Here is a 24464-nt window from a genome sequence, read left to right on the forward strand (position 1 = left end):
CAAATTTAGCATCTTCCATTTCTAATTTTATCCCTGGAAAATTTGGTTCAGTGTTTTACCTGGTGTGAAAGTTAAGCAGACTGATTGATGACAGGCTGATTCTTCCATTCAGTAAGTGTTTCAGGAGCACTGACACCCTCTCTTAGGAGGGTGACTCCCAGGAGACTGACACTGGTCTCCCTGCCCAGGTCAGATAAATTCAAATCCATCCCTCCCATGGCTGCTCCCAGAGTTAACTTTCTACAACACAAATCCCCCCCTTGTCAGTCTTGCACTCACCACCTCTCTCTGCTCATCAAGAATAAAGTCCCAACTTCTTAGCTTGATGTGCATCTTCTCTGTCATCCCTCTCTTCTCTCAGCTTCACATGTTCTGTTCTGGTAACACAGGCTGCTCCTCATCTGCAGATATACCATCTCATTTCTTTACCCCTCACCTCTGGTGACCACATGAAGCGATGGAAAAGCCAGGGAGGGCACTTAGGACCTGATGGCAAGAATGGAGGGTGTGCATACTCTGCCTGAGCACATAGAATGCTGTGCTGCCTGTCTGAGCCTGGGTGTGGCTGGACCCACAAGGAACAGAGTGCTGTGTCCTTTATCCACATGGCAGGCTTGCTCTGGGGGCCGCTGCCTTTCTGCTCCATCAACCAGACCTTCTCAGTTTGACACCCCTGCCCTTATCCCTTGAGATGATGAATGGGTCCCGGGGAGTCAGATGCTCCAGCTTGCACGCACTTCCTCACAACCCTCTAGGTGAGGGGCCCTTTCAGACCATGTGGTAGTGATCAAGAGGTCATCATGGGGTTGTGCCCTGCAGGCAGTGGGTGCTTATCTCTATGAAAAACCTCTTTTTTTACATCTTAGCTAGCTTACAAAATTTTATATCCTGTATTTTAACAAAGGTCAATTGATTCTTATTTTCTATCTCAAATGACCTTGAGTCTTCATACTTAATTCTTTCTTTTCCATATGGGCAAACTTTCTATTATACTTTCTTTTGAACTAGAAATTGGGTTGTGATGTTGTGTGTGTTTGTGTGTACATGGAGGAGAGGGTTTCTAGAGAGTGGGGATTTTCTCCAGAATCTCTTTCCCACTGGAGTCTGCAAGGGCTTGAGAAGGACCAAGGCCTTCTCATTTTTATCTTTCCTAATGGATATACTATAGGCACTGCATGTCAGCGAAGTGATGAGAAGCAAAGAAGAATATAAAACAATTCCTCTTCTCAGAGAGCTCATGGTCAATAAGGATTTAGAATACATAACCAAACAATTAGAATCCTGAGTTAAGTATGATGAGATTACAGAGGACATGGAGCTCACCCATTTGTGGATAGAGAGGAAGGTCCAGGGAAGCCAATATGGAGAGGACAGCATTGAGCCAATTTTTGACTGAGGGGGAGAATTTTTTCAGATGTTGGGGAAGGGCAGGCCAAGCTAATGCAATCATGTGTCAGTTTTCCTCTTCATGAAAGGATACTACCATTTTTGTTTAACTGATGAGAAACTGATATAAACTCAAGTTAAAGAGCTGACAGCTCACCAGGAGATCCTGGGTCCTCCAGGCCTGGAAGAGTGAATAAAACAGTGCAGTTCCCATAATCTATAATGTGCCTTTTGGGCTTTACTTTGGTTCCTTCATCTTTTTGAGGTCATGGGTACCTTTGAGACTCTGACAAAAGCTACATATCCTCTCCCTACCAAAAGATTCACATATGTATTGTTAAACAACAAAAATTCAATTGTAAATTTAAGGATCAAATTGGCTTTATTAAATACTTCATAAATCAAGTGTCATCCCATTTAGCAAAAAGAAAGAAGCTCCACCAAGCTGTAGAAAAGAAAAGATTTTTTAAAGGTAGAAAGGGGAGGGACAAAGGAAATTATTAGCAAAGAATTCATTGTTTCAGACAAGGTTGCCCCCCTAAGGGGAACAAAAGGGCCTATGGGGTGGATTACCTCACTAGTGCTGACCAGGTAATTCAAGACTGACTGGTTAAAGGTTGCATTCCTGGAGCAGGGATTGAAACTGCAATAAGTTAGTTATTAAGTTTTGATTTGCTTACATGGGGTTTAGCACAAGTGACTCCATTTTGGGCCTGCTGTTTCTTTTTAACAATTTTCCCCTTTTGATCAGACTCTCAGCTTATCTGAGAGATGTGATCAAAATTTAAGGCATTAAATGCCACTATCACATACCTCTCTGTAGTTCTCTCAGCTTCTGTTGATCCTCTGTGTGGTATTCACAAGTCATAATGTTATCTTGCTTAATCTCTATGATAGTCACAGGCATCAGCTTCAGGTTCACAATTTTTAAGTTGGTCATTCTCTTTGTCTCTTTTCTGATGTTCTAGTCTTAGGGAGACTTGGTAGTTAGCAGTTGTGAGCATGCATTTAATGCTTTTGAGAGAATACAGCACATGAGGGAGAGTACTCTGATTCTAACAAGCAGGATAATTCCCAATGTTTGGAGTGCACTTTGGAGCCATGGTCCCCAAGACCCAAACCAATCAAATCAAATAAGTCAAAGAAAGACTCCATTGCAGGAGTCACCCTTTTAAGCCAAGAGGAGTGGCTTGCTCAGTGATCTTATGGAACTGAATTTCAGCTTCCCCAGAAGTGTTACTCCAGCTGCAGCAGGTGGTGTTGGTCACAGTGCAGACACCTCCTTGCTCAGCTAAAAGAGAATCAAGGGCTATATTATTATCAAGAACAACTTTGGCCAGAAAGTCTAAAGATTTTTTTGTTGGACACCTATTGCTCTAACAGAGGATTTTTCAATATGTTTCAATATTTTCAAGAGTTAAGGAAAGGTTCCTGATCTAGTCTCATTTACATATACTCTTTTTTTTCCCTCTCATTTACATATACTCTTAACCGGGGAAGTATGGCCCTGCTAAAGGAAGTGAATCCTGAGTCATGAATACCTCTTGATAATTCCTTTCTAACTCAATGATGTAAATCCAGGGGAGTCAACCAATGAGGTGCCTCAGTTTGTTTGTGAACAGTTAGGGGAACAGTCAGATAACCTAAGAGACATTGCCTGATATGTACCAGCCGTCTAGGTACATAAGAAGAATGACAACCACCACAGAAAAAGATAAATCCCATCGGGACACAAATCACTTCCACCAAGGTGGCACTGTTAATAGATTCACTTGCAGGGATCGTTGCATTTGCCTGTTCAAGCTAGATGTCAGTTAGGTTTTCTCCTAGCCTGAAATAGTAGTTGTTTTAAATTTCAGAGGTTACCTCCCTTAGCAATGGCCTGGAAGATACAGATGATGGTGTTACCTTTCCAGGCCAATGCCAGAGTAAAAGAAAGGGAAAGAAAAAAGAAAGTTTCTTGTTCAGTTGAAGTGTGAAGTCTTGATGTGGTGTCTTGGAAGGAAGCATCTACCTCAGTGTCAGCTACTTCTCTTCCCAGTCAATTTGATTTGGAGATTTCCAGCATTTGTATAAGACCAGATGTCAGGTGGAGCCTTCTTCAGCTGTGAGATGTGTATCCAAGGTTTAAGACCCTGAAGTTTGGCTGCCATCTGGGTAGTGAGGAGGACCTGGTATAGTCCCTTCCAAGGAGATTCAAGGGCAGTCTTTGTTCTTAGTGATTCCAATTCAGAAGGGTGGGAGAAAACTGGAAACATTAGCTTGGAAAGTTGTAGCCAGATATTTGAGGAAAGTAGAAAAATTCAGGATCCAGTCCAGTTTACAGGTATATAACAAATCCTTAAAGATAATTAGCAGGATTAGAATCTAATATAGATAAAGGTACAAACATAATTTATTAAGCAGTTAATAAATTTAAGCAGTTATTCCTGCTTTTTAAAAGAAGTATTTTTAAGGATAATCCCACTAAAACTTAATTTGTCTGCATTAAATTTGCCTTGATTATTTACATAAGTGCAGCAAGAATAGTGATTGACTATATAAGCTCTTTTTTTTTTAACATCTTTATTGGAGTTAAATTGCTTTACAATGGTGTGTTAGTTTCTGCTTTATAACAAAGTAAATCAGTTATACATATACATATACATATGTTCCCATATCTCTTCCCTCTTGCATCTCCCTCCCGCCCACCCTCCCTATCCCACCCCTCTAGGTGATCACAAAGCACAGAGCTGATCTCCCTGTGCTACGCGGTTGCTTCCCACTGGCTATCTATTTTACGTTTGGCAGTGTATATATGTCCATGCCACTCTCTCACTTTGTCACATCAAGCTCTTTTTAAGATTGCTTTGCTGGAACCTTGGAAGCAAGGTACTCTCTGAGTCTATTTACATCTCTCTCAAATGTGACAATTCAGTCCAAGCCTTGGTAATATGGTCAATGTTTCCAGCTGTGTTCCATTACAGGAGAACAGATTCTTATTGAACTTACGTGAATGACTACCTATATTGCCATGAAAAGAATACATTAAGAGTTTCTGAATTCTGGAGAGATCATGTAGAAAAAAATGTCATTTTTGTTTACAGAGGTATAGTGTATCAATTGCTGTAAGTCATAAATAGCTTAAGAGAAAAGATTTCTTTAAATCTGGAAAACCAAAACATTAAGGAACCAGCAGTGTTTTAAAAGTCATACAAATTATAATCAATCATCCTCCTCAGTTTATTTAATCCAATGTAATTAATACTTGCTCTATTTGAATCTAGTTTTTCCACTAGTTCTGGAAATTCTTACTCAGTTTAGTTTTATGATCTTAAAATGATCAGAAACCTGTATTCTAGAATACCTGTCAGTCCTTTTTATGGATTTCTCTGAAGATGAAGCAATTTTGTAGGAACATTTTTGCAAAAGCATTAGAATAAAAAAATTAACTATCTGTAAATGACAAAATCCTTAAAATGCCCGTTATTAAAGATCTAATGAGAATTCATTATAATGGAATTGACAAGGAAATTTGGTTATTTTTGTAATATGTAATATTTAAGATAATAATTACAATTATGACTGATAACATCATACCAGGAAATAATAGATTTCCAGGAATTTTATCCCATTTCTGTAACACTTATAACATGTACCTATACAAATATAACATAAAGAAGGCTCGGTATTACTTGTTTGATGGTTTTTCCCATGTAATTTAACATATCAAATAAGCCTAATTAGTGTAACATCTCTCTTTTTATAAGGAGAAAGAAGAAATCTTTTCTGATTTTTCCAAAGGCCCTCTGGAAAATCCCAAAGTTATTTCCAGGTCAAAAAGACTTCACTTAGAATTTGATTTGGGGAAGTTTGCCAAAAACTTCAAAAGGTTTTGGACACTTGGCTAAAAAGGATTACAGATCATTATGAAACAATACTTAATTATCCACTTAATTATCCAAAGTGACAATAAAAGATTTCAAGAGCAAATGCAATAAGTTACATACTTCTGAGCCAAACTTTGCTCTTTTAATATTGAGAAGACTCAGTTTCCTTAAGTAATCAAAGACCTGATAATAAAGATATAAAACCCAAAAAGTTATTTTGATAAAACACAAAATCTTTGCTTTCCAGGCAGGTTATTTTAAAGGTAAAGAAAAAATTTTGTTTAAATTTCTTATTAAGAGTAGATCTCATTTATTAGTAAATCTAATAAAACTTTGTCCTTTTAACAGAGGAAAGAAAATTAAGTTTTAGTTTTACATAAGTATACTACTGGTATTAAATCTTATTTTAAAACCCTTATAATAACAATTTAATGTTTAACCAACTTGACCACACAAGATTTCCTCTTTCTTCCTCTCTTTTTCTTTTTCTCTTTCATTCTTCTTAACTTCCTATGTCCATAGTTTGTCCTTTTTTTTTCTTCCCATTTTGAAATAACTAGTTTTACTTTAGAGCAAAATCACTTTTATTTCCCTCAACAAAATGTATCTCCATACTTCATACCCTTTTAACCAAAAAAAAAAAAACCAACTCCAAAACAAAAAACACATCCAATTTTCCTTGCATACAGAGTTGTTTCTTATTATTTTAAATTGCATATATTAGAATTCTAAACCCTTAGAAACCTTAATTTATAGTGAAAACTTAGTAAGCAGTTGTGAACTATTACACTAGCATTCTTTAGATTAGCAAATTTGTGAATACATTTCATAATTTTTAGAAATACATGCTTCTTCATAGTAAAATTTGTAATGTGGCACAAACCATATATACTAATAGAGCCAAATATCTTTAGTTCCTCTGCAAAAGGAAACCAAAAGTAGGTAAAAATCTATGTTCAGTAATTAATGTTTTAGTATTTTATATTATTTAGAAGTGATCTAGATATTCAATGAACTTCTATCATTTAATTTAGCAAAATGCTAAGGGTGTAAGTTATTAAAGAGATTTGGGAGACTAAGTACACATACCATAAAATATAATTATTGCAGAAAAAAGGTTACCTAAAAACTCTTATCCCACTTCCATCTATCTAAATCACTTGCTCCCAACTAGTATGTTTAGATTACCCATGAAAACTTCATGAGACATTAGACAAAGTCAGCCATCACCCCAAGCTATTTTTTTTTTTAATTTTTTGCTGACAAATTTTGTAACAGAGATAACATGGACTTATTTGACTAATAAACCCATGTAGAATAAAACTTGTGTGCCTGTATTATATTCAGTGTAATTCTAGACACATTCTATTTTAATCAAACCAGCAACTTTAAATTAACTTTGATATAAAATATTTTCCCAGAATATATAAATCTGAAAAACATTTGGATTAGCCTCTATTATATTTTTAAGACTTTCTATGAAGACTAAATTTATATAAATGCTTGTTTGTTTAAACCAGCTAATTAGAACTCTTTTGTAAATGAGTTTTAGCAATACCATACATCTGCAACACATGTATATGTAGACACACACGAACATACAGACGGATGCAGAGACCTTATCGCTTCTGTTTTACTAGTTATTAAAAGAGTTGAATTTAAGTTGCTTTTTTTGGTCCTAAATTTCAAATGACCTTTCCCCTTTTTGTTTTTCTTCTGATAAAACTTACCTCCCTGAAGTTTGTACTTTAACATTTACATCTCAGAGGCACAGGGAAAGAATGCAAGTTATAAGCCTTTTAAGATAAAATAGGGGAGGTTTGGAGATGATTGGTAAAAGGAATAGGTGAACTTTGAATCGCCTCTAGAGCTGCATATCTAGTTTTGCAAAGATTTGTAAGATGAAAAGAATTGCTCTTGATTCCTCAAGGAATTGGGTTGAAACCTAAACGACATCATAAATAGCTTGTCAGTGTTCAGCCTGTTTAAATGGTAAATGTTTCTGGCAGTATTAAAGAACTCCATGGACCCAAGAGGTATCCTCAAAGAGGGTGCAAAGGTTACTACCTTTCCAAGATCCAGAGTTACTCCCAAAGATAGCGAAGGGAAAAAACTGACAGCCTGCTTACCCTAGATAGGCAGAAAGCCAAGCCAAGCTCTTATTTTATTAATAAAAGGTAACTAATTAATAGTTTCTTCAGAGTGGAGAGGCAATTCAGACAGAAAATTACGAGAATGAATATTCTAATAAAGGAGGATGGAGGGGAACACTAGGAATTATGTCAGTCCTATAGTCTTTTTTGGGTACTTTTTATATCTCTAATTTTTTATTAGCCTCTTGCAATGAAATTTTCAATGACACTATTTTGGAATTTTTAAGTCTTTTGGAGGCTTCTGCATGCCAATTAAAATAGGTATTCCTTGATTTTAAGTGCAATTCTTAATTGCTTTTATCTAATTGGAACGTTCCTCATGATGGTCATTGTCATTCCCCTGAGGGCTGGCAGCAGTTTGCTAGGACCCTTAGCAGCAAATGGAGTTCAACTTCCATTACTTTCTGTTCAGCCATATTTGGGACCTCAGTCCGATGGTTACCAAGCCAAGTTCTTATGCACAAAATTCTAGGTTGTCTTTAGTAAAATTTTGGCCATTTTTTGGTAGGTATTTATAGCTCCTGAGACATAGTTTTTAGACATAAAATAAGCAAGTATGCTGGAAGGTGGCACACTTAACTCTTTAGAGTTTATGGATCCCATTAGCTATGCTGAACTAATACCTAAAAGGCCTGTGCCACTGACTTGGGGATTGTGCATTGTTTTACCATGTATTGTACCTTGTTGCACAGAAATTTTCTTTAAGTTGGCAGGTGGTCTGTATCAATCTAACCTGTTCTATGACCAACTTATCCTAATACAGGAGTCTTTGAGTTAGGTGGTGAGCACTCTAACAGCCCTTAAATGCTCCATATGTACCCACCAAATTTTGCAGCTTTTTTTTTTTTGGCTTCTGAGATCTCTGCTAGCAATAGCCCTTATCTACACAAAATAAGACAAACAAACATGTACACCTTAACACACCAGAGGTAACCAAGAGATGTTACTGCAGACTGACCAAGAGAAGGCTGTGCACACCATCAGCAATTCCCAGCGTGGATTAAGTCAACAGACTCCAGTAAATGGGGAATGTGGAGTGGAACTAGGGAAAGGGATTCTATACAACCGAGGGGAACTTCAGACAGAACCAAGGGCTAGCGACTCAGGTTCTGCATGGAACCATCTGCCAGCTCAAGTTGACCCACTGAGCCCTGGACTGGAAAGCCAATTGGATCAGGAGCTAAACACAAAGAGAGTGGAGCTCAGAGGGGTTTACCCCCAGCTCTTAGAAATGGCAAGAAGGACGGTGAACTTAGAGTTTTTGAGGGGTACCACACCTGTGTTTCTCATTGTCCTCAAAGCTGTTGTAAGTCTCCTTCAATCCCACCACTGCCACCAAATTTGTTAACAAAAATTCAACTGAGGAAATTTAAGGATCCAATTGGCTTTAGTAAACAATTAATGGATTGGGCATTAGCAATCTAGCAAATAGAAAGAACCTCTGCCAAGCTGTAGAAAAGGAGAGGTTATTAAAGGCAGAAAGGAGGTGGAAAAAGGAAATTATTAGCAAAGAATGCATTGTTTCAGGCAAGGTTGCCCTCCTAAAGGGAACAAAAGGGCCTATTGGGCAGATTACCTCACTAGTTCTGATGAGGTAATTCCAGGTTGATTAGTTAAAAGTTGCATTTCTGGGCAGGGATTGAGACTGTAATTAGGTTAGGTATTAAGTTTTGGTTTGTTGACATGGGGTTTAGCACAAGTGACCCCATTTTGGGCCTCCTGTTTCTTTTTAACAATACAATATTTAGAGTTTGGTTTCTAGGAGTTCATGGATCCCAGGGAGCCCCTTTTTCCCCCTTTAGAAGCCTTACTTTAGGGTCTGTCTCACTCCTCAGCAGGTCTCTAGGATTAGGACTTTTTCCCCATAGAATTATGGACTCTGCCTTGAGAGAAACCTTAAAAGAATGTAAACCAATTGTTTGGGTGATATTTTTAAAAAAACCAATTGCTTAAATGATACTTAAGTCCTTTTATGCTAGGCTGACATGTATTGTTTAAGCCTATTCTTGAAAGCTTCCAGAGTTACGAACTTGCTTTTTGAAGCAACTCTTTCTGTCTTGGGTAACCCTAACCGTTAAATTCTTCCTCAAACTAAACCAAAATTAGTTTCTTGATTTTCATTCCTGGTCCTGTCCGACATGGCTTGAACCAGAGCAGACCATCGATTTCTTGATTGGCTCTGCTAACCTCTCCCACCCTCCATGAGTTTAAAGTCTTTCATTTTGAGGTTTGAGTTCTGAGGTTTCTGGGAAATCATCCTCCACCAATGTGAAAATCTCTGCATAAGCATTTCCCAATGACTTCTGAGAACCATCTTGAGAGAATCAGTTTCTGCTGAATGAATGAATTACTCCAGGGTTAATAAATTTGAGGAGTGCTGCATTGATTTCCTCTTCTAGGAGAGTCAGAACACACATTAGCATCTTAAAAGTCCTGAGAAGTCCTGCAGCAAAAACTTTTCCATGGTTCTATTATCCTGAAAAGTAAGTTTTTGCTGACACTAGATTAAGAACTGCTGCTCTGTAAGCGTTTTTCAAGGAACATAGGGAATGAATCTTAAGAGAGCTAATTATCCCCCAATTAATTTTCCTTCTTTTTTTTCCCTACACAGCCTCTTGATTTTGAAGCAGTAGCCATTCACAATATTGTGTTCCAAGCAGAAAATCCTGAGCCTCTGGTGCTTGGTGTACAGTACAATGCCAGCTCTTCTGCTACATTCAGACTTATTGTGACAGATGTGAATGAAGCACCACAATTTTCCCAACAAGTATACCAAGGAAAAGTCAGTGAGGATGTGGCTAAAGGCACTAAAGTGGGCAACGTGACTGCCAAGGATCCGGAAGGTCTGGACATAAGGTAGAGGAGAGCAGTGTTGGGCAGGCCTAGCCGCGCGCTGTGACCACAGATGGTGGGGAGGAAGAAGGGCTGGGAGGGGCAGAGAAGCTGGCCTGACTCCAGGATTCTCCCCTAAGGGAGCAGCCAGCAATCTGAGGCCATGTCGCAGTGCACTTGGTGAATCTGCCCTTGGTTCTGGCAGGTGCCAGTACCCTGGGGGGCATCAGTGAGAATCCAGGCTCGGGCAAGCGGGAAGCGGGTCAGATTCCACCCCAGCCTGCCTACTGCAGGTCCCAGCTGAGAGCTGGTGAGTTCAGGAGGTGGGGTCTAGAGACTGGGCTGTCCAAAGCTAGGCCCTCTGTCTGGACCAGTCATGGGACCAGGGTCTGGGGAAGAGTTCCAGCCCCTAAGGCGGACTGGAGTTCTAAACAGAAGAATAAAGCAAAAACCTGACTGGGCAGACTCAGCCACCTGACAGGGTGAAGGGAATCTTCTCAAAGGGGGTTGTATAGGATCCTCAGCTTTGCAGAGAGCAGGTCTGGGGCAACAAGACTCATTCCAGAACTCAGCCCTGGAGAGATGAGTACATGGGCTAAGAAAGTTAAACAATATGTGTAACTCTTTCTATCTTAGCAATTCTCAAACTTTTTTTTTTCAGTGCAATAGAACCCACACAGATTTGCCTTAAATATGTACAATGATAATTAATTTTTCCAAGATAACATATGTATGTGTATGTATCCATATCTGTATCAATATCTATAACATTTTTAAGATCATCTAGTTAATAAGCACACAGATAGGACTTGAACCCGGATCTTTTGCTTCTATTGTATAACATCAGTCCTACTGTCCATGGCATGACAAATATTTTAGCATGACTTAAAACCCACGTATGTGGTTATGAATGACAATTCCTTAAGTGCCTCTAAACATTTAAGGGGAGTTTTGCCTCCCATTGAAAGATCATTTAGGCAATTGGAATCAGTTCCAAGACCTTTTTCTTATTGTCTGTCAGAGTAAAGATCCCACCTACTGTTTCGCTCTGCAAGCACTTGCCAACTTTCATAAAGACAAATATGAGAAAGGAAAGAAGACTTCGGTTGTACTGTATGGATAGTGTAGATACTGCTTCATACATCAGAGTCACTAATTATGATGAGGCACAAAATGTTCCTAATTTAACAACCATTTATTGTTTAACAAATGCTTCTATCTCCCTTATGAGAATGCTATGAAAGTTATTAGTCAGAGACAAGTGAGTAAAAATTTGAGTTTATGAGTGGAGAAAACAAAGGCATTTAAGATCATTCCTCAGATGGATCCAGGAAAAGATACAATGCATGTACTATTAAGTTAAAATCAGGAAGATGAGAAAGAAGACTGAGAAAGGGAGTGTCCTGTAAGAGACAAATGAAAAAAATACTTCATGAATGAGGAATAATCAATAGTTCGAATGCTAGTAATGAGTCAGTTAAGAATTAAGGATGACTCCAAAGCTGCCAAAGCCTGAGCAATTTAATTCTTTTCTTTCTTTCAGGTCCACAAACTTAGAATCCATTAGCACCCAATGGCTCCTAATCCAATGTATCAGTAAATATTAGAGATTCTTTCATTGAAACATATCCAGAATCCACCTGCTTCTCACCATTTCTGCAATGGTCCAGGTCACCGTAATCATCTCCTCCACCCCTCCCTGAGTCCATTCACTGCAATCAGAGTGTGGGTCTTTAAAAAAGTAAATCAGATCATGTGACTCCTCTGAAAACCCTCCAAAGGGTGTCTGTCTCACTCAGAAATCCCAACTACATAGGAATTTTTAATTCACCGACCATACACATAACCTAACACAGTGCTTGGCATATAGAATATTCTAACACTGGGGAAAAATTAATTTGAACTAACACATCATAACTTCTTAATCATTCTCCTACTACTGGACATGTAGGTTGCTTCCAGTTTTTTTTTTTTAATTCTAGAAAAGTTTTGAATGTATGTATATAATTCTTTTTTTTAACTTCTATTCAATTGTTTTTTATTTGGAGAACATTTCCAGAGGTGGGATTCTTTGACCTAAAGATATAGACATCCTTATGGCTCTGATGTGTTGTTCCCAAAAGGCTATAGAAATTGGTTTTCCTGGGTTCTAGGCTTGTCTCTCTCAAATTCACCTTTCATACACCTACCAATGAGTTCCACTGAAGACACAAACATGACTAGGTCACCGTCCTGCTTACCACCATTCCCTGGCTGCCCACTGCTACTCATGATCCAGCTCTTTCCAATCTCTCTGGCTTCATCTTTTGCCATCCACTGCGTCCTATTGATATTTTATCTCACCACTGCTGGAATGTCTGATGCCTCCACACCCTAAGCTACTCCTTGGCCTCTCAGCCTTAGTTCATACAATTCCTTGTGCTTAAAGCATCCTTCTTTTTCTTGCTTTAGTTAACATCTACTCTTTCAGAAAGACTTCTCTGGTTCCCATTAACTTATTTGGGATTCCACATGGCCTCTTTGTATTCACCACATTTTACTGGAATTATCTGTCTCTGTGTCTGTCTCCTCCACTGGCCTAGAACCTCTTTTTGTAATCTCCTCCCTTGGTCCACAGCCTGATGTTTGCTAAGCCCTCAATAGATGTCTGCTGAATGAGGAATTCACTGTGCCACCCACCAGTAGCCTCTGAGTATCCACCCATTCACACGTTTCCACCAATGAGTGTTCAAGTTTTCTGAGAGGGAGCGGTTTGCTAATCAATTTTAAAAGATAATTCCAGGTTGTTTTAATTGAAAATCTTTGATTGCCAGAAAAGTTTAACTTTTTTTCTGCTAGGGTTTGTGACGATACCTTTTCTTTTAAAACAAGTACAAAAACCACTTTGTAAGGATGAACAAATCCTCCCTTTGAAGGCAGATGGTATACAAATAAAGCAGTAATAATATTAGATCATGCTTCTTTAAATATGTTGTCAGTAATATGCAAGGAATAGTGCTGATATAATAGCATAGTGATGCATAAACTATCTTACATTTTCATGCAGAGTAACGTGGGCTTCCTTTTGCTCTTTTCTCTTACTAAAGTTATTCATTAAGAGGTGACAAGAGAGGTTGGCTAAAAATTGACCCCGTCACCGGCGAGATCTTTAGTGTGGCTCCGCTGGACAGGGAAGCTGAAAGTCTGTATCGGGTACAAGTGGTGGCAACAGAAGTAGGTGAGCCTAAATAGATAAATAAATTTTAAAAATAATAAATAAAAGGTAACACAAATGATTAGGGGCTACATCAGTAGGAATGGGAAGGAGGGTGAGGTGGGTGGGAAACTGGGTCAAATTGTCAGAATATCTTACAGTGGAAAAATGAGAAGGGTACAAAAGTGGAGAGAAGTGCTCACACCTCAGTTTTGTTCAAGATGAGAACCCCCGTGCCCGGTAGCAGGGCTCTTTCAGGCAGGGATGCACCTGGAGGCTGGCTAGGCTTCAGGGCTGCTGCTTACTCTGGGGTGTCCTGAAGGGACCACAGCTTCTAGGAAGGTTCCTGTGTCCCCACTGAGCTACCTCCCTTCCTCCAAAGTGGCTGTGGGTTTCTCCAGGGAGCAGGGTCAAACCACTGCCCTGCTGACCTAGACTATTACTTGCTCCTTCAGGCTTAAATTGCAGTGACCGAGGTCTCATCCTTTTGAAACATAAAATGTTTTATTCAATGTTCTCAACTTTATATATGCCAGAATCACCCGGGAGCTTGTTCAATACAGATAGGAATTCACCTTGCAGATTCTGATTTGGTAGATTTGGGTGGCCCTGGATATCTGTTTTGATGAAACCGGGTGAACTTTTGAAAGGAGAGATTTATTATAAAGATAAGCCAAGGATGTTTGAATCTTATATAATCTATAAAAATAAACTCACAGGAATATTATGCTTACCAGGGATAAGGCTTGTGATTAAAACACTGAGTTTCTTTACGTTTAAATGGAATTTTCCAACTTGGAGTCGGGATTCTGTTGATCTTATGCTGGTCAGAGCCTCTAATTAGACAATAAATATATCTGCCTGGTTTACCAAAAAATTAGAATTGAACAAATTATGACTAAATAAATATAGTTTTATACCAAAGAAGGAAACTTTCAAAATGTGAAGCCCAGGGTTGGGAGCTGGAATGTGGAACATTCCAATAGGTGGGAATCATGAAAATGGTCCCTGTCTGTGAAAAGATGAAGAAAAACAAAAGTACTGCAGTCACGTTAAACCAATGAGGGTAGACATGCAGAAACGTGTGTCGAACTTGGAATGGTGTGTGTGAGTGGACCGGCCTCGCTGAGGCAGGTCAGGGACTGGCTCTCTCTCTTACTTCTAGTTGATGTGCTTCTAGCACATACCACTATCACACTCTATAAATTTAACTCTCAATTTAAAAGTTCCTGATTTAATCAGCAGGAAGTTTCTGGCTAAGCCTTTGTGCTGTCCCTTCCGCTAAAATGTACTGTGGGGTTAGCACTTCGCTTTAGATGTGTCCTAAAGGCCTCTCACATTTTAGAAGTTTCATGAATCAAAACCAGGGTTCAAAACCCTGCTCTGTTTGCAGTTGTTGGCCCTGAAATGATACACATTGATGAAATGACTTCCTCCTTTGGTTAAGGAGACAGCCGACAAGAAAAGCAGGCAAATAGGGCTTACCAGAATTGAAGCAGCTCGGAGTCAGAAATTCTAGAAACATCAGGGAGAATGAGAATAGTAAGTGTTTACGTTGTACTGACCATCCTGTTCTAAGCACTTACCCCTCATACAACACTATGGGGGTAGGTACTATTATTGACCGTATTTGATGTATGAAGAAACCAAGGTACTGAGAAGTAACTTGCCCATGATCACACAGTTACCAATTGTTCAGGCTACAGAGGTCAAAATTTTCTCCACAATACCACAGCAAATAACATTTGTACAGCTCTGTACAATTTTCTAAGAATACATGTCAGATCCTCATAAAGTCACGTTTTACAGCTGAAGAAATGAGCCTTAGAAAACTTAATGAACATGCCTAAGTCAGTGTTGAGCAATTAAAGGTGTGGGCTCTAGAGTCAGATCCCCTGGGTTGGAAGCCTCTCTACCGCTATGTGACCTTGGGCAAGTCACACAACTTCTCTGAACCTGTCTTCTCATCTGTAAATGTACACCAGTGTTGCTTTGAAGTAATGTATATAAAATATTAGCACATAATTCTTATTATTATCAAGACTTTCTAAGCAGAAAATGAAACTAGGTCTGAATTGTAAATTCTTGTTTAAAGAAAAGGAAATATCCTTTCTTATTGAGAGGAGAATGAGAAAGCAGATACCCTATTTCAATGGTTCAATTCCTTAGGTGGATCCTCCTTAAGCTCCATGGCGCAATTCCACCTGACCCTCATGGATGTGAATGACAACCCGCCGCGGCTGGCCAAGGAGTACACAGGCTTGTTCTTCTGCCATCCCCCTAAAGTACCCGAAAGTCTCATTTTCGAGGCCACTGATGATGATCAGCAGTCATTTCGGGGTCGACACTTTACATTTTCCCTTGGCAGTGAAAGCTTACAAAAAGACTGGGAAGTTTCCAAAATCAATGGTGAGTTGTCAAAAGAACATCGAGAAAAACACTGATGGGCGATGGAGTGAGTTTTTATTTGCCTTGGTATGCATGCAGCACTCAACACAGAGCTTTCTTCCACGCTCCAGGAAGGAAGTTCATGCTGTGGAAACTTGCACAGGCAAGCTCTCCAGAGGGTTGAAAGCCCCCGGGGTTTGGAGGAAAGAAAGATTGTTAATACACAACATCTCTCTTAGTGTACATGAATAGTTGGACAATCAGAGCAGCATTGCAAAATTTCCAGCGGCAGCTGAGAAACAGGTTTCATCATGATTTTTTAAAAAATAAATTTATTTATTTTATTTATTTTTATTTTTGGCTGTGTTGGGTCTTCCTTGCTGCGCGGGCTTTCTTTAGTTGCGGCGAGCGGGGGCTACTCTTGGTTGCGGCACGTGGGCTTCTCATTGCGGTGGCTTCTCTTGTTGCCGAGCATGGGCTCTAGGCATGAGGGCTTCAGTAGTTGTGGTGCACGGGCTCAGTAGTTGTGGCACGTGGGCCCTAGAGTGCAGGCTCAGTAGTGTGGCACATGGGCTTAGTTGCTCCACGGCATGTGGGATCTTCCCGGACCAGGGCTCGAATCCATGTCCCCTGCATTGGCAGGTGGACTCTTAACCACTGCGCACTAGGGAAACCCGCTCATCATGATTTTCAAAAAGAGCTTTACTGGGGCTTCCCTGGTGGCGCAGTGGTTGAGAATCTGCCTGCTAATGCAGGGGACACGGGTTCGAGCCCTGGTCTGGGAAGATCCCACATGCCACGGAGCAGCTGGACCCGTGAGCCACAACTACTGAACCTGCGCGTCTGGAGCCTGTGCCCCGCAACGGGAGGGGCCGCGATAGTGAAAGGCCCGCGCACCACGATGAAGAGCGGTCCCCGCCCCGCGATGAAGAGTGGCCTCCACTTGCCGCAGCTAGAGAAAGCCCTCGCACGAACCGAAGACCCAGCACAGCCAAAAATAAATAAATAAATAAAATGGTTACTTTGTTAAAAAAAAAAAAAAAAAAGAGCTTTACTGAAATGTAATTGACTTACAATTAACAGCACATATTTAAAGCATACAATTTTATAAAAATCAATATATGTATATACTATTGAAGCCATCAGCACAATCAGATAAGAACAGTTCCACCACCCCCAAAGTTTTATTCATGCTCTGCTGCAATCCCTATTTTCCACCCCACACTGTCCATCCCTCACCCCCAGGTAATCACTGATCTGCTTCCTGTCACTATAGATTCGTTTGCATTTTCAAGAATTTTATCTAAATAAAATAAGAGCATGTACTCTTTTTTTGTTTGGCGAATATCACTTAGTATACTTATTTGGGGATTTCACCATGTTGTTGCATATATCAACACTTCACTCCTTTATATTGTAGAGTAGTATTCCATTGTATGACTATATCATGATTTATTATTCATTAACATATTGATTATTACTTAAATTGCTTCCAATTTTTGCTATTTCAAATAAAGCTGCTATGAACATTTGTGAACAAGTGCTTTGTAGGAGCTATGTTTTCATTTTTCTTGGTTAAATACCTACAAGTCATCATGTGGTAGCTATACAGTCCAATTTTTAAGAGAATATCAAATTGCTTCCCGAATAGTCTGTAACATTTTACATTCCCACCAGTGAATGAGAATTCTAGTTGCTTAGTATTCTTCCCAATGCTTGCTATGCTCAGTCTTTTTAATTTTAGCCATTGTAGTGAGAGTGTAGTATTTCATTATGGTTTTAATTTATATTTTCTTAATGACTAATGGTGTTGAACATCTTTTCATATGCTTATTTGCCATCCATATATCTTCACTGGTGTAATGTCTGGTCAAATATTGTGCCTGCTTAAAATATTTAGCAGTTTGGCTTCTGTTGTTGCGTCATAAACATTCTTTATATAGTCTAGATTCAAGTTCTTTGTCAGATATATGTTTATAAATATTTTTTCCCAGGCCATGGCTTATGTTTTTATTTTGTAACAGTGCCTTTTGAAGAGCAAATTAAAATTTTTTGATGACATCTGGTTTACTGATTTTTTTCTTCTATAATTTGTGACTATTTTGGGTATTAAGAAATTTTTGCCAAGGTCACTAAATTTTTCTAATTTTTTTTCTGCCAGAGGTCTTATAGTTTTAGCTTTTACAGTTATGGCTATCTAATTGTTTAAACACTATTTATTGAAAATATCCTTTTCACATTGAATTATCTTGGCAGCTTTGTCAAAAATCAAGTGACCACGTATATATGAGTCTATTTCTGGACTTTCTTTTCTGTTTCACTGATCTCTTTGTCCTTATAGCAATACTCTAATGTTTTGATTACTGCAGCTCAATAGTAAGACTTGAAATCAGGTAGTGTAAATGTCCTTGCTTTGTTCTTTTTCAAAACATTTATTTTGCATTTCTATATAAATTTTAGAATTGAACTTGTCTATTTCTACCCCAAAAACCTATGCAGATTGTGATTGAGATTGTGTGAATCTATAGCTGAATTTGGGGGAGAATTTACATCTGAACAAAATCGAATTTTCCAATCCATGAATATGATTATGTCTCCACTTATTTAAGTCTTCGTTACTTTCTCTGAGCAATGTGTTTTAATTTTCAATGTATAGTTCTTATAGAATTTCCCCTAAGCATTTCATATGTTTATGCTGTTTTAAATATTTAAAAACTTAAAATTTTTAAGTAATTCCAGGATGTGGAAATATAATTGATGATTTTTGTATATTGATCTTGTAGCCTATAACATTGCTGACCTCACTTGTAAGTTCTCTCTCCCTCTTTTTCTTACATATTCATAGATTTTCTACATAGACAGTCATGTTGTCTGTGAATTATGTTTTATTTCCTTTCCAGTCTGGATGGCTTTTATATCTTTAGCTTGCTTTCTTAGAGGCTAAAATCTTCAGGACAATATTGAATGAAGGTAGTGAGAGCAGAAACAACTTAGCTTGTTCCTGATCTTAGGGAGAAGGCATTAATAGTCTTTCACCATTAAGTATAAAGTTAGCTATAGGTTTTTTGTAGATGCCCTTTATCAGACTAAGGACTTTATATTCTATTCTTAACTTGCTGAGAGGTGTTTTTTGGTTTTTTTTAATTAGGAATGGGTGCTAAAAATTTCAGCGTTTTTTTCTGCATCTATTGAGATGATTGTATGGTTGATTTGGGGTTTTGGTTGTTGTTGTTTTTGTCTGTTAACTGGAGAAGTATATCAATCAACTTTTGGATGTTAATTCAGTCTTCTCTTCCTGGGATAAAGCTTACTTGGTGGTGAAATATTAGCATTTTTATATGCGGTTGGATTTTATCTGCTAAAATTTTAAGGATATTTCTATCTATATTCATAAGGGATATTGGTCTGTATTTTTCTCTTCTTGCAGTGTCTTCGTCTGATTTTGGTATCAGAGTAGTGCTGGCTTCATAGAATGAGTTAGGAAGGGTTCTACCTCTTCAATTACCTGGAAGTTTGTGTAAAATTGTTTTTTATTTCTTCCTTAATGTTTAATAGAATTCACCAGTGAAGGTTTCTGGCCCAAAGTTTTCTACAATAGGACTCAGTGCCTACTGTAGTCCTTACCCTCTTTCAACTGGTGTCCTTACCATAAGTTAACTACAAATTCAATTTCTTTAATAGATATAGGGCTACTCAAGTTATAGATTTATTTTTGGTTGAGCTTGTTAGTTTGTTTCTTTCAAATAATTTCTCTATTTCATTTGATTTGTCTAATTTATTGGCACAAAGTTATTCATAATGTTATTTTATTAATCTTTTAATATCTGCAGAATATATAGTGATATCACCTCATTCTGATATTGGAAAATTTTGCCTCTTTTTTGGTCCTGATCAAGCTGGCTAGAGGTTATTAATTTTGTTGATATATTCTCAATGAACCAGCTTTTGGTTTCATTGATTTTGCTCTATTTTTTTGTTTTGTATTTAATTGTTCAGATCTTTGTTATTTCCTTTATTCTTCTTATGTTGTATTTAGCTTTTTCTTCTGGTTCTATTTTTATTTAGATGGAAGCTGAGGCAATTGAGAACTTTTTCTTTGTTAACACAGGCATTTGGTGCTATAAATTTATCTCTTAGTGTCATGTTAGCTGTATTCTATAAAGTTTGATATGTTTTCATTTTCATTCAGTTCAAAATACTTTCTAATTTCCCTTTAGATTTCTCCTGTGACACATGGTTTATTTAGAAGTGGGCTATTTAGTTCTCATATATGTGGGGATTTCCCACGTATTCCTGGTTACTGATTTCTAATTTAATTCTGTAGTGAACAGAGAACATTTGACTGGAATATTTTTAAACTTATTGAGACTTTTTTCTTTGAGTACTTTAAAGATATTTCTCCATTGTGTTCTGGATTGTATCGTTTCTTCTTCGTTCCTTTGAATGTCATGTGTCTTTTTTCTCTGGATGTCTTTAAGATTTTCTTTTTCACTAGTTTTAAGTAATTTGAGTATTATGTGACTTGGTGTAGTTTTGTTCATTTTTCTTTTTCCTAAGATTTGTCTGTCTTCTTGGATCTGAGGATTTAGACTTTTCATCAAATTTGGAAAAAAGTTAGCAGTTATTTTTTCAAATATGTTTTCTCTTTCTAATTCAGTGTTTGCGGTCACTATATAGAACATAACTACCATGAGTAATGACAACCTACTATATTTAGTATTCATTTCTACAGAGAAGTCATGAATTGAGAACTTGAAGGATGCTTTAGCATCCTTTTTGACATTATGAATGGTACCTGTGGAGTGGTGATACTTTTGGTAGTTTAACTCATACTTATATCTAACCATTTCCCAGTCAACTTTAGTATTATATGATACAGAGATGAGCTTTATTCCTGCTCATCCAGGGGCCTACAGTTGTGTTTTCATGTCAGTCATTTTTTCCCTATTCTGACAGGAACTCATGCCAGCCTCTCCACCAAGCACACGGGTTTTGAGGAGAGAGTTTACCACATCCCAGTCCGCATCAATGATGGTGGTCGGCCACCCTTGGAAGGGACTGTCTCTTTACCAGGTAGATATTTTGCTGCAGGCAACTTGGGATAATGTCTGTCAATATGGTAGTTTGTAGGAATTCTTGTCTTTGAGATGGGATTCTGCAATTGTTCGCTCAAAAATTTATCTACGAAATATTGTTCTGTTTTTCAGTTACTTTCTGCAAGTGTGTGGAAGATAGGTGTTTCCAACCAGCAGGTCACATGCCTGGGATACCCACTGTGGGCGTGACAGTTGGTGTACTCCTTACCACCTTTTTGGTCATTGGTGAGTATAATTTCTCAGATTCAAGGATTTCTGTTCTGGGCCTTGGAAACATAAGCTCACATCAGGGTCTGACTTCATGGACTGGTCTGGGACTGCTCAAATGGCAATCTAGGCAATAACCAAGAATATAGATCACCAGTAAACCATATCCAACTTTCCTGATTGGGAGCTACTGCTTTAGTACCACCCTCTACCTATCACTGCCTTGCTGGTTAGTTTGGGAAATACAGCATAAGAGGCTTTAAAGAATAAATTAATGTATTTTATGCCTAGTTACCAAGTTTTCATGATGAAAGAGAAAGAAATGCAGTAGCTGTGCCTCTGCTATGTGTCAGGCACTGTGCTTGGTGGGGAACACAGTGACAGACATACACAGATCCTTCACTCACAGAGCTTATGGTCTAGTCTGCCATTGTTGGAATAGGTAGAAGCTAGCCTTCCAGTGGAGATGCTGGCATACCTGAAATTTTGCAGAACTCCCCTTTTTATGTTTTGTGACTGCGGGCCTTGATTCTTTATTATCTCAGAATAATTCCACTGCATCACAGGCCTCACTCTGCCATGGCCCCTGGCCCGGCTAGACAGCAGAGTTCCCTGTCTTCATTTTTGTAAACAGCTCAGTGCCTACTGTAGTCCTTACCCTCTTTCAACTGGTGTCCTCACCACAAGTTAAGTATTAGAAGTAGATACTTCTTCTGCCCATTTTTTAATTGAGTTGTTTGTTTTTTTGCTGTTGAGCTCCATGAGCTACTTGTATTTCACCAAAGAAGACATATAGGTGGCCAAGAGGCACATGAAAAGATGCTCAAAATCACTAATTGTTAGAGAAATGCAAATCAAAACTACAATGAGGTATCACCTCACACGGGTCAGAATGGCCATCATCAAAAAATCTATAAACAATGAATGCTGGAAAGGGTGTGGTGAAAAGGGAACCCTCCTGCACTGTTGGTGGAAATGTAAATTGATACAACCACTATGGAGAACAGTATGGAGGTTCCTTTAAAAACTAAAAATAGAACTACCATATGACCCAGCAATCCCACTACTGGGCATATACCCTGAGAAAACCATAATTCAAAAAGAGACATGTACCCCAATGTTCATTGCAGCACTATTTACAATAGCCAGGACATGGAAGCAACCTAAGTGTCCATCAACAGATGAATGGATAAAGAAGATGTGGCACATATATACAATGGAATATTACTCAGCCATGAAAAGAAACGAAATTGAGTTATTTGTAGTGAGGTGGGTGGACCTAGAGTCTGTCATACAGAGTGAAGTAAGTCAGAAAGAGAAAAACAAATACTGTATGCTAACGTATATGTATATATGGAATCTAAAAAAAAAAATGGTACTGATGAACCTAGTGGCAGGGCAGGAATAAAGACGTAGACATAGAGGATGGACTTGAGGACACAGGGTGGGGAGGGGGAAGCTGGGGTGAAGTGAGAGTAGCATCAACATATGTACACTACCAAATGTAAAATAGATGGCTAGTGGGATGCAGCAGCATAGCACAGGGAGATCAGCTCGGTGCTTTGCGAAAACTAGAGGGATGGGATAAGGAGGGTGGGAGGGAGGCTCAAGAGGGAGGGGATATGGGGATATATGTATGCATATGGCTGATTCATTTTGTTATACAACAGAAACTAACACAGCATTAGGAAGCAATTATACTCCAAAAAAGGTGTATTAAAAATAAAAAGTAGATATTTCATCAATTCACCTGTGTAAAGGGGTTTATACAGTTCCACATCCTTTCTCTTTTAAAGGAAGAGCTGGGATTATTCTAAGTCTTCTTAATTGCTCTCTTGGCATCTCGTCTTTTCTGCTGCCATCCAATCTACCACATTGGACTCTGATTCACATCTCTAAAAGGGATCTCATTTCTTTATACCCTTCCATTCGAATTCCTCATTATTATGACATAAAAGGGCCTTTGTGACATGACCATTGTGCATCCTAATATTGCATGGTGACCATCATTTCTCTTTGAGAACCACAGTTTGGTGCACACCTTTTATACTAATTGAGCTGGCTTTTGAGGTTTACTCATTTATCAAACTCCCCTCTACCTCTATGCCTTTTCTTATTCTATTTGTCCTCTCATCTTGAAAAGATTTTTGAGTTTATATGCCATGGTTTTCTAACATGACCATTTACTCTCATAATTTTACCACAAGTTAAAGATTGGATGAGTTTGGTGATCTAAAGATAGAAGTAATAGGATCTTGTAGTTTCATATCCTTACTTTTTTCAAAATAGGAGGGTTGGGATTATTGCAAGATTCTTAATGGGCTTCTGAGCAACCAGTCTTTTTTGCCATGATTCCTCTTGTAAACTTACTGACAAGTTAATTTCTTAAAAACAACTTACTTTTCCAGATAAGTCTCTGATTTATAGTATACATTTAGTGCTAAAATGCACAATGTAATTTTGTAGGAGGTCAGAGATGGGGGAAACCAGAGAGATTAGGTAGTCTACTCAAGCTGGAGTGATGAGGAAGATGGCAAAGAAAATGTAATACTTGATGTGGACATGGTGAAAGTAGGCTTTAGGTAGGTGAATTGGTCTAAGAACAGCTTTCTGGTTTTTCTCATTGGACTACTTCCTCTAGGGAAGAGGAAGAAGAACTGGAATCAACACTTATTGACTGTGTCTGAAGTTCAGGAATTCTGTCCGATGCTCATACACTTAGTCTTCAGGGTAGTGCAGGCATTAGGTCCTATATTCCTTGATAGAGACCCAGCAATCACCACCAGCTTCGATATGACTTGGGACTTGTTACATACTTACTGACAACAAGATAAGTGGTAAGCTTACTTATCCAAGAAAGCCCATGCCTAGAATCCCTTAATCACCAGGACAATGAAACTTTGTTGAACCACAAACAAAAATGAAATTATATGAGTCATTTTTTCCTATGCGGGTGCTACTTTATAAATGAATGTGACAGTACATTTTAAGACTCCATCTATTTGACTCTGAATTTTCTCTTTTAGGTATAATTTTAGCAGTTGTGTTTTTCCAGATAAAGAAGAATAAAGGCCAACATAATGTTGAAAGTGCTCAAGCATCTGAAGTCAAGCCTCTGAGAAACTGAATATGAAAAGGAATGTTTGAGTCTATGTACCAAGTGCTATTTCAGTAACACAACCATTTAATCCCATAATTTTGCTTTTCATCCAACATGTGCACTATAATTTTTTATGATATACCCTCTTGCCCTTTACTATTTTATTACTCTTAGATATTTCATGTGCTATAGACATTAGAGATATTTTCCATTTTCTCATGACACTTTTCCACCCTGCAA

At 38.3% G+C, this 24464-nt stretch overlaps 1 protein-coding gene across 7 annotated transcripts in view; it reads left to right on the forward strand.

Moving 5' to 3' along the window:
- The window catches only part of CDH17 (cadherin 17), a 77039-nt gene extending 52788 nt beyond the window's left edge, over nt 1-24251 (forward strand). For 4 of the 7 annotated variants that reach the window (XM_059901459.1, XM_059901460.1, XM_059901464.1 and 1 more), the window contains 6 exons: nt 10020-10264; nt 13327-13457; nt 15603-15842; nt 20778-20894; nt 21029-21142; nt 24151-24251. In XM_059901459.1, coding sequence (XP_059757442.1) covers nt 10020-10264; nt 13327-13457; nt 15603-15842; nt 20778-20894; nt 21029-21142; nt 24151-24251 — 948 coding nt within the window. The remainder of the gene's footprint in view (nt 1-10019; nt 10265-13326; nt 13458-15602; nt 15843-20777; nt 20895-21028; nt 21143-24150) is intronic. The other 3 variants (XM_059901461.1, XM_059901466.1, XM_059901465.1) reach the window with 3 other exon arrangements.
- Nucleotides 24252-24464: the final 213 nt, after the last annotated feature.

Source organism: Balaenoptera ricei, chromosome 17 (assembly GCF_028023285.1).
Source record: "Balaenoptera ricei isolate mBalRic1 chromosome 17, mBalRic1.hap2, whole genome shotgun sequence".
Taxonomy (NCBI): Eukaryota; Metazoa; Chordata; class Mammalia; order Artiodactyla; family Balaenopteridae; genus Balaenoptera; species Balaenoptera ricei.